Consider the following 19,829-nt stretch of genomic DNA (forward strand, 5'->3'; position numbering starts at 1 on the left):
TAACTGAAAATCCTATTAATAAATCAACAAATCTATCTATATGGCTAAACTCCAGGATTCAAATTGGCGGATCTAAGATAGTCTGGAAGCATTGATTAAATGCAGGAATACGAACTTTAAGTGATGTTATTTCAAATGGAAAGCTGCTTGAATTTACACAATTGCAACATAAATTTGGGCTTAATAAATCACAATGTTTTCGTTGGTTGCAATTGAAGCAGGCCATTCAGGCAGGGTTCCCTGAATGGAAAATTCTTAATTCCCAATACAGTATGGAATTTTTATGCTTTCAGGCAAACTTTCTGGTCCACCAGGCCGCGCAGTGGTACAAAGTTATTAGTGAATTGGTAAAAAAAAAGCCTAAAAATGGTCTTAGGGATATTTGGAGCATTGAGATTAAGCATCAGATTTCAGCATCTCAATGGCCACAAATTTGGTCTTGGAGAATAAGATGTACATTGTCAGCATCTATGAGGCAAACTTGTTTTTTCTTTTGCATAGAGCATTTTGGACCCCAGTTAGATTACAAAAGTTGAATAGTTCATTATCTAATAGATGCTTGATGTAGGGACTTTGGATCATCTTTTGTTTTATTGTCCTTATATCTTGGCCTTTTGGAAATCGATCTGGGATCAAATAAATTGTTTGTTAGAAAATCCTGTAGCGTTATCTTATGATACAGTGATATTTGGCATGTCTATGAGGAAAAAGAGTCAGATATCGGCGAATAACAACAAACTTTTATTGATCATGACAGGAGTTGCCATTCAACATATTACTAATAATTGGAAAGATCATAGCAGACTTAACTTTAATTTTTGGTGGAATTCGCTATGTCATTTATATAACATGGAACGTTCAATAGCGGTACAAAATGGAAATTATAAAAATTTTATTAAAATATGGGAGCCATTAACATTGTTTTGTAATGAATAGATACCATTTTTCTTTTGAAGATGCACCATTTAAGGAAGGGAGGTTGGGAGGGGTTGTTTTGATAAAGTGATGAAATAAAATTACTAATAGGGATGGAGGGAGGGTAGGGTAAGGATTCCTTTAATGTTTATATAGTATAATGATAAGTTTTTCAAGTGTTTAACTAAGTTGTTCTTATGATTCTTGTACACTTGAGGAGAGGTTAAAAATGAATAAAGAAAAATAATGTTGGGAGGGAGGGGTAGGGGTTTATATATTTACAATTGTTAATTGACTTGGATTTTTCTTTTTCTTTTTTTATATATTATTTTTTATTTTCAAATTTTACATAAAGTGTACAATATAATAAAATACAATTGATAAATATACAATATCACTTATATCTAATACATTATATTCTAAGTATATTTTTCTCCCTCTCCCTACCCTTCTATTACTTATATTCATACATTATATATTGTATAATATATTATAACATATTATGTATAAAGTTATTTTCAGTACCCCCCCTTTATGTGTGTCACAAAAATCATATTTAAAAGAAGAAAAGAAGAAGAAAAATTCTGCTATTTATTCATTACAATATTTTGTCAATGGCCCCCATATTTTTATAAATTTTGTATATGTCCCTCTTTGTATTGCTATTGTTCTTTCCATTTTAAATATATGACATATTGTATTCCACCAAAATGTATAATTTAGATTGTTATAATTCTTCCAATTATTGGTTATATGTTGAATGGCAACCCCTGTCATAATTAATAAAAGCTTATTATTTTCTGGTGAAATTTGACTTTTTTTTCTCATCATCATTCCAAATAATATTGTATCATATGATATTGATATATGATTTTCCATCAATTTATTAATTTGTGGCCAAATTGAATTCCAAAAACTTTTAATATAGGGACAATGATACAGTAAGTGGTCTAACGTCCCTGGTTCCAGATTACAGTGCCAGCATTTATTGGACTTAGAACTGTCTAATTTTTGCAAACGTGTAGGGGTCCAAAAAGCTCTATGTAATAAAAAGAACCAAGTTTGTCTCATAGATGCTGACACTGTACATCTCATTCTCCAAGACCAAATTAGTGGCCATTGAGATGCATTAATTTGATGCTTAATCTCAATGCTCCAAATGTCTCTTAGACCATTTTTTGGTTTTTTATTCAAATATCCAGATATTAATTTATACCACAATGCGGCTTGATGTCCTAGGAAGTCTGCTTGAAAACATAAGAACTTTAAACTATATTGATTATTCAATGTTTTCCATTCAGGGAACCCAACCTGAATGGCCTGCTTCAATTGCAACCATTTAAAACCCCTGTGTTTTATTAAGACCAAATCTATGTTGCAATTGTGAAAATTCCAGCAGTTTGCCTTCTGAAATAACATCATCTAGAGATCTAATGCCTGCAATAATCCAGTTCTTCCAAAGGATTTGAGCTCCGCCAATTTTGATCTTGGAGTTTATCCATAAAGATTGATTAGTTGATTTATTTATTGGGATAGGTGTTAATTTACTTATAAATCTCAATGTTTTCCAAGTATCCATTAAAATTTTATTTTCTCTGTATCTTCTAGGCATGTTAATACTTGGAAGGTGAACTAAATTTAGGGGAAACATAAGGCGCCATTCCAAATACAACCAATCTGGTGCATTATCTATAAGTTCTGGGAGGATCCAATACATACCCTGACGTAAAATATAGGCTTGATGGTACCTATAGAAATTTGGAAAATTTACCCCTCCCTCCTTAATTGATTTTTGCAAGGTTACTAAAGCTATTCTAGGTGTTTTACCAAGCCAAAGAAATTTTGTTAAAATGCTATTAAGTTTTTTATAAAAGGACCCCTGAAAATAAATAGGTATCATACTCATTTGGTAACAAACTACAGGTAATATCATCATTTTAATAGTTTGAACTCTTCCCCACCAAGAAATATGTAATGGGTTCCATTGCTCGCATAACTCCGTAACTTTTTTTAATACAAATTTTTCATTCTCTTTTACAGTATCTTCAATTGTATTTTTAACTTGAATGCCAAGATATTTAAATCCTTCTTCTTTCCATATGAATGGAAAAGTGTCAAATAGTCCTTTTACACAATGAATATTTAAAGGTATAATTTCAGATTTATTCCAATTAATTTTATAACCTGAAAATTTGCCAAATTTATCAATTAATTCCAATAAAGAAGATAAGGTAGACTCTGGATTTCTCAAATAAAGCAAAATATCATCAGCATAAGCCGAAATTTTATACTCCATATCTGAATATGGAATACCCTGTATCTCCTCCTTTTGCTGTATTGCTAACAATAAGGGTTCTAATACAATGTCAAATAACAAAGGAGATAGAGGACAACCCTGTCTAACTCCCCTCTGCAATTGAAAACCATCAGATATCATATTATTAATATTTAATCTTGCAATCGGGAAGCTATACAAAGTTTTTACCATTTGTATAAATCCAGAACCTATACCAAACCATTCTAAAGCCTGATACATAAAATTCCATTCTACCCTATCAAACGCTTTTTCTGCATCCAATGAGACTGTAAAAGTTGGTTCATCCATTTTTTTTGATAAATTTAACATATGAAATAATAATCTAGAGTTATTAGAGGAATGTCTTTTAGCAACGAAACCCGTTTGATGCATGTCTATAATATATGGGAGAGCTTTGGCTAATCTTAGAGCCAAAATTTTCGCCAAAAGTTTATTATCCACATTTATCAAAGATATAGGTCTGTAGTTTGAAACCAAAGTAGGATCTTTATTTGGCTTAGGCAAAACAATTATTATTGATTCAGCCATAGTACCTTTAATATCACCTTTTATAAGTTGTGTCTGATATAATTTTAGTAAATATGGGGTAAGGACATTTTGAAATGTTTTGTAAAATTCTACTGTATATCCATCACCACCTGGAGCGGATCCAACTCTAAGAGATCTCAATGCTGTTTCTAATTCTTTTAATGATATAGGTTCATCTAAACTCCTTTTTAAATGTTCAGGAATTTTAGGTCCAATAATAGAATCTAAAAAATTTTTACCATCTTTTTGTCTCTCAAAATAAGGCTCGGAAGAGTACAGGTCCTTATAAAATTTTAGAAATTGTTTTAAAATTATATTTGTTTGATTTGTTATTATACCATTATCATCTTTTATTCCATTTATATTAGTTCTTCTTTTTTTTGCTTTAAGATAATTTGCCAATAATCTTCCCGCCTTATTAGAATTTCCATAATACATTATTTTCTTGGAAAACAAATCTCTTCTTATCATTTTTGAAGTTAATTCATTATATTTACCCTTTGCTTTCAAAAGAGCTTGCAAAACTTCATATTCCCATTTACTTACCAATTTAGCTTCTAATAATTTTATTTCTTTTTCTAATTCTATATATTGTATTTTAATCTGTTTTCTAATAAAAGCTGAATATGATATAATATTACCTCTCATAGTTGCTTTAAATGCATCCCAAACATTCTCAATAGATGTATCCTCCACTAAATTTATTTGAAAGAAATCATTAATTTGTGTTTTAAAATTTTCCAAAAATTTGTCATCCACAAGCAATGCATTATCAAATCTCCAAAGAGGTCTACCATTCTCCAATTGATCTAATTGTAATTCTATCCATACTCCCGCATGATCCGAAATAATAATAGGATTTTTCAAGTGTTGTTTATGAGACTATGTATGATTCTTTTTTCTTGTACACTTGTTGAACGATTAAAAAGGAATAAAGAATTAAAAAAATAAATAAATATTTTTGTTGTAGTGAGGATGGAATTTTTGTGAGGGGATGGGGGTTTTTCTAATTTGATAACAATTGTTTAGATACTAGTAATAGTTCATGATATCTAATATAATAAAACCCTAAGCCTGCGTGAGCCCATTTTCCGTGAGCTGTAGAGACCCGCAGGTAGGAGTGCGCATGTGCGCGGCAGCGCAAAGCCTGTCGGCCGCGGCGGCTCTTGCCGTCGGAAGGAAGGTAGGAGGAAACGGGACGCGATCCCCACCTGTGTCGGAAGTCTGCAGTCGGGGATCTTGAGAGGAGCCGCCGCTGCGTCTTTAGAGAGACAGCCGGGACCGAAGGAGCCAACGGCAGAAATCGTAGCTCGGGGAGCCGCAGCTCCGCCTCTTCCAACCCCACCGCTCCTCCTCTTCTTCGGGCAGCAGCAGTGTTTAAAATTTGCTGCTGTTGCCAGCTTCAGGCCTTCTTCTCTGGCAAGTCCTGTCTACTTCATATTTTCATGAAGACAGGACCCACCAGAGAGGAAGACCTGAAGCCAGCAACAGCAATTAATTGTAAATGCTGCTGCTGCTGCCCAATGAAGTTCAAGGAGGAAATGGAGCAGAGGGGGAGAGAATGGTAGGGCATGGAGGTAAGAAGGAAGGTATGGGGGAGGGAGAGGAAAATGCTGCACAGGGAAGTGCGGTGGGAGGGAAATGTTGCAGCACAGGGAAATGGAGGGGCAGAAAAAGGAAGGGAGGCATATTGCTGGACAGGGGGAGCAGGAAAAAGGGGTTGATGGACAGGGGAAGAGGTGCTGATGGACAGGGAGGGCAGAAAAAGGAAGGGAGGCATACTGCTGGACAGGGGGAGCAGGAAAAAAGGGTTGATGGACAGGGGAAGAGGTGCTGATGGACAGGGGGGGCAGAAAAAGGAAGGGAGGTGTACTGCTGGACAGGGGGAGCAGGAAAAATGGGTTGATGGACAGGGGAAGAGGTGCTGATGGACAGGGGGGGCAGAAAAATGAAGTGAGGCCTACTGCTGGACAGGGAGAGCAGAAAGGAGGTGATGATGGACAGGGGGGAGGTAAAACAAAGGGAGAAGGGCTGCTGCTGGATAAGGTGAGCAGTGATGGGGTGGTGAAGGACACAGGGGAGGTAAAAGGAAGGGAGAATGGACAGGGGGAGCAGGCAAGGGGTGGTGGTGGACAGCCAAGGAAAAAAAAAAAAAAGAAAGACAAATACAGAAAGCGGCTAAGGAGAGAGAAAAAGAAATAAAGACAAACACGCACACATATATTCTAGCACCCGTTAATGTAATGGGCTATAAGACTAGTTCAATATATTATAGAATATAGATGTCGATTGATATGTTATATTTTCATTGATATATGAAAGTTGATCAAGTGTATATTTGTAAGTTTGCATGATTTTTCTGACACACTTGTTGAAATATGTAAAAATGAATAAAGAATTGGGGGGGAAAAAAACTTAACAGTAAAATCTGACAGGCTGCTACCAAGGTCGCTATTGTAACGATTTCAAAAATGTGGGTCAAGTTCAAGTTTATTATATTTGATATACTAACCAATTAAATCCTAAGCGGTTCACATTAAAAAAACACCTTTTATTTACAAAAGTATAAATATAGTGGGGTACTTACAATAAAAAGATACCACTAGACACAAAAGGGAAAATGGTAGAAAGATACATCATATTAAAAACAAAGGATATGGGAAAGGAACAAGCCAGGAGGGTGGGAAAAATGAGAGAGAAAAAAGCCTGTTGAGATCAATTCTAGGGCTGATTGTAATGTTTTAGGTTTAAAAGACCCCCCGCATGCAAATGAGATGAGTCACATTCGCAGAACACTCCCACATATTTAAAAAAAAGATTGTCAGGAGAGATGCCAATTCTCCCACAGCGCTTGCACAACCTCTGGACACATAACCCTCCCTGGTAGCGGAATGGATGCCCACTCCCGCCCCGTCGCACAACCTCCCGACACCCACCCATGGCATTGGGAGAGATGCTCCCTCCCTCTTGCAGAATTGCACAAATCGCCATTACTAGTACCCCCCCCTACTCTGCAGTGGGACAGATGCCCACTCCCTCCCGCCGCATCGAACACTACTACCCCCATCCCCCATAGCAGGAGAGATGCCCACTGTTGCTCCCCCCTGACAACTTCCCTCTGTGCCCCCAATGACACCCCCGACCTACCTTATTGATGAAGTATGGCTGAAGGGACGCCTACCCAGGTCCACCTCTTAGAAAATGGTGGGCCTGTCCCTTCTAGGTGCATCCTATCATTTCCGACGTGGCAGAGGAAAGATCCTGTGGGGGCTGGCCACAAACAGACTTTTTACAGTGCTGCCTTGCTTACTGGCTGCTGCTGCTGCTACTTCAGGTGAGGGGGGTCCAGGAGGCCAGATCCACGTGGAGGGAGAGCAGACATGGGGGGGGGGGGAGGGTCCAGCAGGGTGAAGGGCAGAAGGGAGATGGATGGATGCTGAATCCATACGTTGTGGAGTGGGGGGTGATGGGGAGATAGAAAGTGACCCAGACCAGAAAGGAGGATGGGAAGGGAGGAACAGATGCTGGACCTACAAGTGGGGGTGGGGGGATGATAAAGAGGGGAAGAGAGAGACAAAACTATTTTTAGAGTAGCAACCAGAAACTACAGTTTTCCAGCATCTACCAATCCCCATGGGTGCTGAATAACTGAAAAGTCTACTGGACTTGCTTTTCCGATCCCCCTTCATATTTCCTTGCTGCAGTTGTTATCTGTGGTTTAGCAGCTTCCCAAGTGTACAAATTGGTCTACACATTCCAACATCTCAAAGCACCCTATCATCATTACCCATCATTATCACTTTTGTCTTATCTCTGTCGATATGAAATCCCGATTCTTTACCAGCCCGATATATTTTTGTCACTTGCATTTGCAGGTGGCCCTCCACTTTATGCAAATCACAAATCCTTAATGTGCTTTCCTGTATCACCATACCTCTATGCTCATGTACTTCCATTTTTTCCATGACCTTCTTCAGAACTGTTACAATTAACAGCAGGGACACTAGATCTCCTTGTCTACTACCTATTGTTGCTCTTATCCTTTTACTCAACCCCCTTCTTGGCTTTACACACATCTCTTATATTTTGTACACATTTCATATTGCCCTGATCAGTTTGTCTGGCATTCCTGTACCTATCAGTGAGCCCCAAAGTGCTTCATGCCATACTGAATTAAACACCTTCTTGAAGATGGTGAAAGCTGAGATAGAATTTCTAAGCAAGTCAAAAAACCTCTTAACGATTTCTCCAGCAATTAGTCAATATCTGCTGAATAGTACTTCTTTTTCTAAAGCTTCCTTGTTCCTCACTCAGGTTTCTTTCCAGTGCATCTCTCAATCTCTCTTGCAGAAAGTTCAAATTATTTTGCATAGTTGTGGGACTAGTAACATTGTTCTTTAGTTCACATCACTCATCAAATCTCCCATCTTTTACAGCACCACCAGGATGGCTTTACATCAATGCCATTTGCCCATTTCCAAAATTTCATTACAGATCCTCCATACTTCCTTGACTACCCAATATCTTCCTGCCTTAATTAATTCTACAGGTATATAATTAATCAGCATCACTACCAGAAGTTGCTACTAGATCTACTTTACTTACATTGCAACTGCTTTCCTTTATGTGGTCTGACTCTAGCATGCCAGAAGACAATGGAGCATGCTCTCCCACTTCAATCTGCCACTGTCCGTATGTTCCCAGGGCATTTTTTTGTCTCCATTTTCTGACTGACAACAAGAGAAAAAGTTTATTCTATAGGATCTTCTTTGATGAATTATATTAATGTACAGTAGACTTCTGTGCACAATCAATGGGACACAGGCTACTCAAGGAAACAGTAGGCCCCCACCCCACCTGGTAGTGTGGCAAGTGGGCCTGGCATTTCTCAAACCTGCAAGTATGGCATGTCTCCCTCCAGGGGGTTCAGACTCAATCAACTATTTGAACATGTGGTAAAGCTGAGATTGTGGACTACATGGGAGAATTGGCTACCAGCTCTGATAGGTCACAAGGTGGGGAGTGGGGAGGATCCAAATTTTCCTGAATGACGGTTCTTCAGATAAGTGGTATTCTACTGTATAACATACTGATTGCTTTTCTCCATGCAATTTATGATGGCATAAAAATAATATTAACCTCTATGCGCATATTGCAATGTGTTGTATATTCACATTTAATGTTATATTTCTGGGAGAAATCCGAATACAAAAAGTAAGAATTCTGCATACACTATTTTATAATGTTGCTATATTTGTCAAGATAATGCAATATAACCACCGTCTCTGTGTAAAGAAAAGTTCTTATTCAAGAATGCAAAATTTTAAAGCTTTTGGTGCAGATCTCACTTGGGAGCTCAGTAATAGCTAGGGTTTCTAACCTTCAGAGATTTTTATTTTGACAATCCGCTAAATTCAAGGGGAGCTCCAAGATGCAGTTAGTGATTACTTCTAACACAGTGGTATTCATAATTTTTGCTACAAATTTCAGCAGTAAAAAAAAAAAAAGCTGTCTTCAATTTCTCTTGAGCTCTGCAGATTGTCATATGAAACTATGGTACCTAAAATCCAAAAGCTATAATCTTAAAGCAGTACATCACTTTTCCCCACACATACAAACACATTTCTCCTCTCTCTCAGATCATGCTCCCATCAGCTCCCTCCTTAAGCTCATCCCCTCTTCAATATTCTCTCTTAGTTCTTCTGTACATCCCTACCCATTCCTTCCTAGCTCATCTCCCCTCCCATACATCCCTTGCCCTCAGCCAACCCAAACTCTTCTCCCTATACCACATACTGTATATACTCAAATATAAACCAAGATTTTTGAGCCAAAAAAAAGGCCCAAAATGAGGGTCTTAGTTTACATTCAGGTCTACCTTATATCCTGGTGGTCCAGTGGTGTGGTGAGCCAAACTGGGATGGGAGTGATCCTTCCCTCCCCTGAGGTGAGGTGTCAGGTTCTGTGCCGATTGTAAGCACCTCTTTCCTTCCTTCTTCCCTCTTTGTCAAAGCGTCTAGCCCTAGGCTTCTGCGCTGTGTTCTTCGACTGAAAAAGTGCCTGGCCTTAAAGTTCTCTGCCGAAGCCATCAAGTCCAACTGGGGTTGGACCCCAGCACTGAACAATTAGACTGAATGCCTTCTGCAAGAGAGACCATTCTCCTGGTTCCAAGATCTGTCGGCTGAGGAAATCTGCCAGAATGTTGTCGATGCTGGCCACATGGGCCGCTGAGAGCAACAGAAGATGAGCTTCCGCCCAGCGAAATAGCATGCGAGCCTCCTGGCCCAAGGAAGCACTTCTCATGGCCCCTTGACGATTTATATATGCCACCACTGTGGCATTGTTGGAGAAGACTTGCACCGCTTTTCCTACCAGAATGGGCTGGAGATCAAGTAACGCTAGTCGAATTGCCCAGAGTTCCAAATGATTGATCAACCAATGTTTCTGATATGGAGTCCACTGCCCCTGAATGGATCAGTCCCAGCAGTGAGCACCCCAACCCGACAGGCTGGCATCTGTCATGAGAACCATCCATTCTGATATCCGAAGAAGCCTGCCCCAAAGGAGAGCCTCCCCCTAAAGCAGAGGTGTCCAACCTGCGGCCCGAGGGCTGCATGCGGCCCCATGAAGTATTTTTTGCAGCCCCAGTCAAGGGTGATGCAGTGTTTTCCTCTGCTGCTCCTGGGTGTTTACTGTCTTGCCGGCTCTGTGCGGCCCCAGAAACATTTTTTTTGGCCATTGCGGCCCAGGGAAGCCAAAAGGTTGGACACCCCTGCCCTAAAGCCACCAGCTCAGGCTGCTGTGAGCTGGCTCTGTCCAAGGGAGCGGCATCTGAAGAGGATGACGCTGCAGAGATCCAAAGACGCTAGAAACTCTCCTGGAGAAAGCCGCTATGACTATGAATGCTGTTTCCATACGGAAATGAGGAATCCGCAAAAAACGGTTGACTGACTTGAGATCCAGAATGGGCTTCCAGTCTTCCAAGCATTTCTTTGGCATGATGAAGTATAAGGAGTATCTGCCTAAGCCCGATTTGTGATCTGGAATAGGTTCTATTGCTTCGATGTCTAAGAGACATTGTACAGTAGCGCAGACTTGGGCATCTTTTTCCAGCTGACCCGCCAGAGAGTCCAGAAACAGATCCAGAGGCAGGCAAAAGAAGTCTATCTTGTGCCCTCCTGAATGATGTTCAGCACCCATTGATTCAATGAAACACCAGTCCACTCTTGATAAAAATGAGAAAGGCGACTTCCAATGCGAGGAAGCTCTGACTGACTCCTGGCGTCATTGGGTCTTCTTAGATGCAGTCGCTGCTTGGGAACTAGAGGCCTGAGGCCACCTGGAATTGGAACTGTTGTAATGAGAGTGATAGCTCTGGGAATATCTCTGAGAGGAAGATCCTGTGAAGCCCTGGCAAAACCTGCAGGAGGAACAAAAATTACTACGATTCCTGCCCACTGTCGAGACCTGTTCACAGGGAGAGACTTAGGGTGAAACTCGGCCACACATGTCATGAGGTCGTCCAAAGAGAAGCTGGCCCTTGAAAGGAAGTCTACTAAGATTGGCCTTGGAAGAGGCATCCCCAGCCCAATAACAGATCCAAAGAGTCCGGCGCACAGACAATGCATATGCAGAAACTTTGCTAAGAACTCGAATGAGATCATAAGGGTGTCTGCTACATAATCCACACCATCCAGTATCAGCGGAGGATAGGAGTTACGTCCACAGAGGACGCACCGCACAATCTGGAATGACAGGCTCGAGCCTTAAAGGAAGCAGTCGCCGCTGCTTTGATACCCAAAGATGCCACTTCAAAGAGCTTTTTCAAAATAATGTCCATTCTACAATCCTGAGAATCCTTAAGCATTACACCCCCCTCACTAGGGAGGGCTGTGCGCCTGATAACCTGCACTACAGCGGAATCCACTTTAGACTAGGAGCCAGTGGATAAAGCCTCGACATAGCTTTAGATGGCTGAAAAGAGCTCTCCGGAAAGACCCACTATACTTGAACCAGCCCAAGAAGCCACAGATGGGATGGAAAAGAGAAAGATAGCACGTGGTCCATGACCGAAGCCTGAGAAGTGGAAGGAGGAGGATCCAGTTTGAGCTCTTTGACAGCATCAGCAATGAGAAGAGAGACAGAACCATGCTTAAAAAGCCTACATACCGCAGGGTCATCCCCCAAATCTGGACTCTCAGGGTGGCCAAGGTGACTAGTCCAGGCAATGGTATCAGCCAGATCCAAAACAGAAGCAGTGTTAGGAGGCAGCAGGGGCATGACATCTGAATGGCAACTGATACAATCGAGGTCCACCACTACAGGATGAGAGGGCTCCTGAACAGGAAGCTCCGCCACATGCTCAACAGGCTGAGATGGCTCTGACGCGCCCGCCAGCTGAGACAAATGAGTGGGGTCCGTAGAATATGCTTTCCAGAGAAGCCAAATAAATTTGGGTGAAAAGTCACACCCTCAACCATGGCAGGGAAATATTGAGACATGCATTCCACCACAAGAATCCCCAGACTCGGAACACAGGCGTTTTGCACCAGATGCCAGTAGGATCGCTGGGCAATAATTTTTACCAAAGTCACGGACCAAGGTCGGCTCTCCAGCACTTGAGCATGCGGAGGAAGCCAAATCCGAAGTTCCCACCCCCTCCCCCTGCATGCTATGGCATGCGGTACACAGTCGCTGATCCAGCGCAATCACTACACATATCCACCAGATTAGGGACCAGGGAGCCCATCCCAAATGATTTTAGGCAAATTGAGGGGTTTTGAGGCAGAAATAGTGAAAAAAAGATCAATAAAAATCCAAGATGGCTGCTGCCAGCGAATTTGCGCCCAAAACAGCAAAAATAACAAAATCTCGAAAATAAAAAATAGCGATTTGAGGTCTGGGGAGGTGGGAGACTTGAACTCTACCCTCAGAAACTGTGAAAAATGCAATATAAAGCTCTTCACAAGCCACCCCTGATGTTCCCATAGAACATAATGGAGGTACTCACAGTTCTGCAGTAACTTTGACTGTCAGCAATTTTAAAAGCAGCTGAGTGAAGAAAAAGGACTTTCTGCCTTAGAAACAGCACCAAATGCTCAGAGTTGAAGATCTTCAGACTGACAGCCGGCCACACACAGACTACATCATCAACCCCTACAGATCCTCTGCCATGCGGTCAGGGGCAGGAAAGGCAGCCTGTGCCTTGAAACCCAGGTGGGTTTCACTCCAGATGCATACAACTTGCGCTTGAAACCTGTGACAAGGTCACTGGCAAGCAGACTCCCAAGGGAAAGGACCCCGAATATTCTAAGAAGGGTAGCACACAGCAGGCTGGCTCCACTGATCCACCAGAGTTTCTCTGTGAAGCTTCAGTCTGGCACCACAGAACTACATCCTTTTCTCCGACAGCAAACCACCGGGAAGGGGCCTCAAGGCACTGAAGTCACCAAGAAATGAACTTTAGGCGAAAAAAATAAGAAAAAGAAGCAGAGCAACTGCCAGAGACTTCTGCACGGATTGCTTACAGAAATTGTAACTGGATAGGTTTACTAGTGCTCAGGTTAAGGGGATAGAGCATGTGCTCAGAAAAGTTGTGGATTTCTGCAACTCCTGGATTGCAGGTTGGGATTGAACACCTAGCGTATGGAATCCAGAAGGGATGTAACAGAAGGAAAAATTATGTCCTTACCTGATAATTTTCTTTCCTTTAGTCACAGCAGATGAATCCAGAGACTAGTGGGATTACATCCATCAACCAACAGGTGGAGATAGAGAGCACTGAGTTCTCCTCAGCTGTATTGGATGCACAGCCTCCTGGCCAACCAGTATAGGTCTTCTCAGAGCAGTCAAAATAAAGCACATAAAAGACATGAAACAGACATATGAAATAGAGAATGACACGGTGACGGTTTACCCGCGGCCACCGCATTTAAGCCGCGGGTCACCGCCGAAAACGGGGAAGAAAACTAGCAGTCGCTGCGGTGACGGGGACAAGGCCATTCACCGACCGCGGAAACGGTGAACAGGTTTGTCCCCGCGGGCCAATGTACCCCCTTCTAGGAACCGCTATTTACCGTATTTTCACGCATGGTATACAAAAGTTTTAAAACATAGTTCCCACCCCGCCCGACTCACCCCCCCAGCAGGACCGCTCGCACCCCCACCCCGAACGACCGCTCGCACGCGCTCCCACCCGCACCCGCGATCGGAGCAAGAGGGAGCCCAAGCCCTCTTGCCCGGCCGACTCCCCGACGTCCGATACATCCCCCCCCCCCCGGCAGGACCACTCGCACCCCCACCCCGAAGGACCGCCGACTTCCCGACAATATCGGGCCAGAAGGGAGCCCAAACCCTCCTGGCCACGGCGACCCCCTAACCCCACCCCGCACTACATTACGGGCAGGAGGGATCCCAGGCCCTCCTGCCCTCGACGCAAACCCCCCTCCCCCCCAACGACCGCCCCCCCAAGAACCTCCGACCGCCCCCCCAGCCGACCCGCAATCCCCCTGGCGACCCCCACGACCCCCCCCCCCCCCTTCCCCGTACCTTTGGTAGTTGGACGGACAGACGGGAGCCAAACCCGCCTGTCCGGCAGGCAGCCAACGAAGGAATGAGGCCGGATTGGCCCATCCATCCTAAAGCTCCGCCTACTGGTGGGGCCTAAGGCGCGTGGGCCAATCAGAATAGGCCCTGGAGCCTTAGGTTCCACCTGGGGGCGCGGCCTGAGGCACATGGGCCCAACCCGACCATGTGCCTCAGGCCGCGCCCCCAGGTGGGACCTAAGGCTCCAGGGCCTATTCTGATTGGCCCACGCGCCTTAGGCCCCACCAGTAGGCGGAGCTTTAGGATGGATGGGCCAATCCGGCCTCATTCCTTCGTTGGCTGCCTGCCGGACAGGCGGGTTTGGCTCCCGTCTGTCCGGCCAACTACCAAAGGTACGGGGAAGGGGGGTGGGGGGGTCGTGGGGGGTCGCCAGGGGGATCGCGGGTCGGCTGGGGGGGCGGTCGGAGGTGCTGGGGGGGGGCGGTCGTTGGGGGGAGGGGGGTTTGCGTCGAGGGCAGGAGGGCCTGGGATCCCTCCTGCCCGTAATGTAGTGCGGGGTGGGGTTAGGGGGTCGCCGTGGCCAGGAGGATTTGGGCTCCCTCCTGGCCCGATATTGTTGGGGAGTCGGCGGTCCTTCGGGGGGAGGGATGTATCGGACGTCGGGGGGGGGCATCAGGCTTTCAGGATGGGGACAGACCTTCAAGGGGGGACAGTGCAGGGAAGTCAGGGAATTTATATTAATTAATTTTTTCTCTGCGTGTTTTGTTTTTGTATAGTTATTAACTAATATTTAACTAAGTTTTAAAGTTTTAAAGAATGTTTCCTTTATACGTAAATAAAGAAAAGTGAATGGGATTGCAGTGGCGGTGACGGGGCGGTGAATGGGGTGGCAGTGGCGGTGACGGGGCGGTGAAGAGGATGGTGAGACGGGGACGGGGCGGTGACGGGGATGGTGAGACGGGGACGGGGCGGTGACGGGGATGGTGAGACGGGGACGGGGCGGTGACGGGGACCAATTTTTTCACCGTGTCATTCTCTAATATGAAACTCCTTTCCCCCACATGTGCTACACAAACACCTGATACCTTAAAAAAACTGAGTGCAACTCCAGCCAAAAAAGCATGCCCAAACCGCACCTGAGAGCGACAAACACCACAGCAGGGTGGGGCTCTGGATTCATCTGCTGTAACTAAAGGAAAGAAAATTATCAGGTAAGGACATAATTTTTCCTTCCTTGTCATCAACAGCAGATGAATCCAGAGACTAGTGGGATGTACCAAAGCAGTCCTAATGTAGAGAGGGAAATAAACACCACTCTCCCAAGCCCAACGCACTGATGGCTACTCCATAAGTAGCTCCACACCCAGATCACCAATGTAACCGCCACAGCTGGCACTAAAAACCGCACTACGGTTTTGTAAAAGGGAGGGTAATGTCTTCACTTGGTTACACCCGAGTAGTTCAATTTGGGTAAATATTCAAAAGCTTTGATCTAGCCATTTAAATCCTTACCATCGATGCAATATAAAAATTTTATGTAGCTAGCTTCTCATTCCTAGCCCACAAATTACTGTGTTCATATTTAGCACATTCTGTATTAAGTGTCCTAAGAATAGGATAAATACTACAGCTGTATTCATTCTATCTGCCTCAGAAGGATGAAAGGCAAAGTCAGAAACTGCAGTTGGAATGAAACACAAAGAAGGACATCACTTACCTAGAAGCTCACTGGTTTTTACGTCATATTCTTCTGCCATTTCTTTCCCATCAAGAAACAGGTAATGCACTTTCCTCCTTCCTAAAATGTTGCACAAACAATTGTGAGACAGAAAACAATTCCTAAAGACATGTCTCAGTTTTTTCTATATTAGGACAGCCAACTCTACAAGAAATAGACAACAGATAAGGTCCAAACCAATAGGAATTAAATAAAACAGATGAAATTTAATGTGAACAAATGCAAAGTGATGCACATTGGGAAGAATAACCCAAATCGGTTCATAGTCAAAAGCACGCGCCGACAAAGACGTGCCGAGACAACTGAGCGCAAGGCAGAAGCCCGCACCGAAGAAAAACAGTGTTTTAAGGGGCTCCGATGGGAGGTGTTGGTGGGGAACCAAACCCCCTTTACTGAATACAGATCGCGCCGGTGTTGTGAGGGGTTTGTAACCCCCCCTCATTATACTGAAAACTTAACTTTTTCCCTGTTTTTAGGGAAAAAGTGAAGTTTTCAGTATAATGTGGGGGGTTACAACCCCCCAAACCCCCACAACGCCGGCGCGATCTGTATTCAGTAAAGTGGGGGGTTCCCCACCAACACCCCCCGTCGGAGCCCCTTAAAACACTGTTTTTCTTTGGCGCGGGCTTCCGCCTTGCGCTCAGTTGTCTCGGCACACCTTTGTCAGCGCGCGCTTTTGACCTGTCACCACCCAAATCATACTGTACTTACCAGATGCTAGAGTCCACCTTGGGGATGAGCCCAAAGAAAAAGATCTGTGTGTCATTGTAGACCAGGGTTTCTCAACTCGGTCCTGTACCCCCTTGCCAATCAGGTTTTCAAGATATCCACAATAAATATGCATGAAATAAATTTGCATATAATGGAGGCAGTATATGCAAATCAAGTTTATGCAAATTCAGTGTGGATATCCTGAAAACCAGACTGGCAAGGGGGTATTCCAGAACCGAGTTGAGAAACACTGTTGTAGACAATACGCTGTAACCTTCCGCCCAAAGTATGACGGTGACCAAAAAAGCAAGCAAGATGCTAGGAATTATTTTAAAAGGGATGCTTACCAAGACTAAGAATTTTATAATGCCTCTGTATCGCTCCATGGTACGACCTCACCTTGAGTACTGTATTCAATTCTGGTCGCCTTATCTTTAAAAAGTTATAGCGGAACTAGAAAAGTTTCAAAGAAGAACGACTGAGATGATAAAGGGGATAGAACTCCTCTCATATGAGGAAAGATTAAAGAGGTTAGGGCTCTTCAGCTTGGAAAGACGGCTGAGGGGAGATATGATTGAAGTCTAAAAAATCCTGAGTGGTGTAGAACGGGTATAAGTGGATCAATTTTTTACTCCCATCAAAAATTACAAAGACTAGGGGACACAATAAAATTACAGGGAAATATTTCCTCCTATTGGTTTTAAAAGTATTTTTTCACTCAGAGAATAGCTAAGCTCTGGAACACGTTGCCAGATGTTGTGGTAAGAGCAGTTAACATACCTGGTTTTAAGAAAGGATTGGACCATTTCATGGAAGAAAAGTCCATAGTCTGTTATTGAGACAGACAAGGAGGAAGTCACTGCTTACCCTGGATCAACAGTAGCATGAAATGTTGCTACTATTTGGGTTTTTGCCAGGTACTAATAGTGACCTGGATTGGCCACCATGAAGAAGGGCTACTGGGCTAGATGGACCATTGGTCTGACCCATTAAGACTATTCTTATGACAAATTACCTTTTGCACAATATAATGATAAAATTAATATGGATTCAAGATGACAGCTATCTGAATGGTTCTCCAGTTCAATTTCCTCTCTAATGTTGAAGAGATAGATAGAGAGATAAATAGAGATAGAGAGTAGTGGATGCCTAAACACCCTTCCAAGAGAGGTGGTGAAGTCAACGATGGTAAGGAAATTCAAAAATGGATAGGATAAACACAGGGGATGCCACAGACCTTTTTGCATTACTATGAACATCTTTACTGAGTGGGTTGGTGGGACCCAACTTGTAATTGAGAATTTTTTTACATACATTGCATCTTCACTGTCACAAGAGGATATAAATAAGTTAAGTGAATCAATATCATTGGGGGAAGTACAAGGAGTTATTAGGACTCTGAAGTAGGGGAAGTCTGGGTTTAGACGGGTATACGGGGCAATTTTATAGACAGTTTGTTGATGCTTTGAGGGCATTATTAGTGAGAGTGGTGAATGGAATACAGGGTGGAGGTTTCCAGCTTCGATGGGAGAAGCAGGGGTTACAATGGTCCTGAAATTTGTGAAGGATCCTATGGAATATGGCACATACAAACCCATATCACTTTTAAATGTGGATGCCAAGATAATAGCCAAAGTACTAGCATTAAAGTGGATGGGGGCTTGTCCATGTTGACCAATTGAGTTTCATACAGAGGAGGCAGGTGGGGAATAACATCGGACAGACCTTGCATTTGATTTGGGGTTCCCAGCAAGCCACTGATGTCGAAAAGACATTTGATAGGGTGGGATGGACTTCTTGTGGACCGTTATGGGAGATATTTTTGCTCTTGGGTAAAAGCATTATATAACTCATCCAGAGCATGTCTTAAAATAAATAGCGCCTAAACAGGCTTTTTTCCAACTGAACGAAGAACCAGACATGGATGCCCTTACTTTTTGCAATTTATATTGAACCATTGGCAGTATGTATTAGAGAATGTCTCTGAGGGTTAAAGGAGGAGTGAGTGACTCCACTTACAGTGGAGCCTCAGCAGGTTGTTTCAGTTTGGTGGGAAGACAGCATGGTCCTGGAGTGGCTCACCACAAGTACAAAAAGAATTGCGTATGTGGAGATCTGGGGGCATGATGAGGGGATATTAAAGTGAATGTGAACAAGGTTGGAATTAAAATACTTTTTAAAAAATAGTTTGAAAGTTGGAACAGCAAGTAAAGATCAAGTAAAGTTTAAGCATCAATGTTCCATCAGCCTTAGCTTGATTTTGTTCATTGACTTGAAGGACTGTGTGGAGTGATTGAGCCCCAGGGAAAACTATCCTTTGGCCTGCAGAAATTTAGCCCGGTATGGCTCAGCCCATGCCCAGCTCGAACTCTGACACCTTTTTTGTATGCCCTGATCGCAGGTGTCCCAAGACTCCCGTGGGTGAGGCCAGTCACCAGAGGACAAATTTTCTCTGTCCCCGCTGGATCTTTCTATCCCTGTCCTCATATGCACAAGCCTCGAACACATGATTTTAAAGCAGAGCTTGCAGGAATGGGACTAGGACAGAACTCACAGGAACGGGATGGGGATATCGAGATCCCGCGGGGAAGGGGGTCCCCTGTCATTCTCTATTTTGTTTCCTTTTCTATTTAATACAGTCAAACCTTGGATAGTGAGTAACGTGGTTTGTGAGTGTTTTGCAAGATTAGCAAAACATTTTGTTAAATTTTAACTCAATAAGAGAGCATTGTCTTGCAGTACAAGCACATATACACGTGTCATGTCAAGTACGCACATCACTGAGCGCGGCTGAACATAAAACAAGCACCCGCAGTTCAAGTGCACACAATATATGCACATCTCACACTGAGCGTGGCTGAATGTAATAAAAGCACCTAATTCACCTGCAGTGTAGTGACTGTTCGAAACAAGTGAGATCTTGCAATACAAGTACGTACAGTACTACATAACGTATCAAAAACATTTATTTCTAAACCACAATTACCTTAAAGTTGCGGTTAACAAAAGAATGATATATTTTATACCTACAGCCCTTGAATGATGGAAAACTGAAGAAAGCTTTGGTAATACGTG

General features: G+C 43.2%; 1 protein-coding gene across 3 annotated transcripts in view; it reads right to left on the reverse strand.

The window, feature by feature from the left end:
* DPCD (deleted in primary ciliary dyskinesia homolog (mouse)) overlaps positions 1–19,829 on the reverse strand; it is an 84,352-nt gene that overhangs the window by 63,931 nt on the left and 592 nt on the right. For all 3 annotated transcript variants that reach the window (XM_033940295.1, XM_033940294.1, XM_033940297.1), the window contains exons 2-3: positions 16,023–16,103; positions 8,366–8,490 (exon numbers count right to left, since the gene is read on the reverse strand). In XM_033940295.1, the coding sequence (XP_033796186.1) occupies positions 8,366–8,490; positions 16,023–16,103 (206 nt within the window). The remainder of the gene's footprint in view (positions 1–8,365; positions 8,491–16,022; positions 16,104–19,829) is intronic.

Source organism: Geotrypetes seraphini, chromosome 4 (assembly GCF_902459505.1).
Source record: "Geotrypetes seraphini chromosome 4, aGeoSer1.1, whole genome shotgun sequence".
NCBI classification, from domain to species: Eukaryota; Metazoa; Chordata; class Amphibia; order Gymnophiona; family Dermophiidae; genus Geotrypetes; species Geotrypetes seraphini.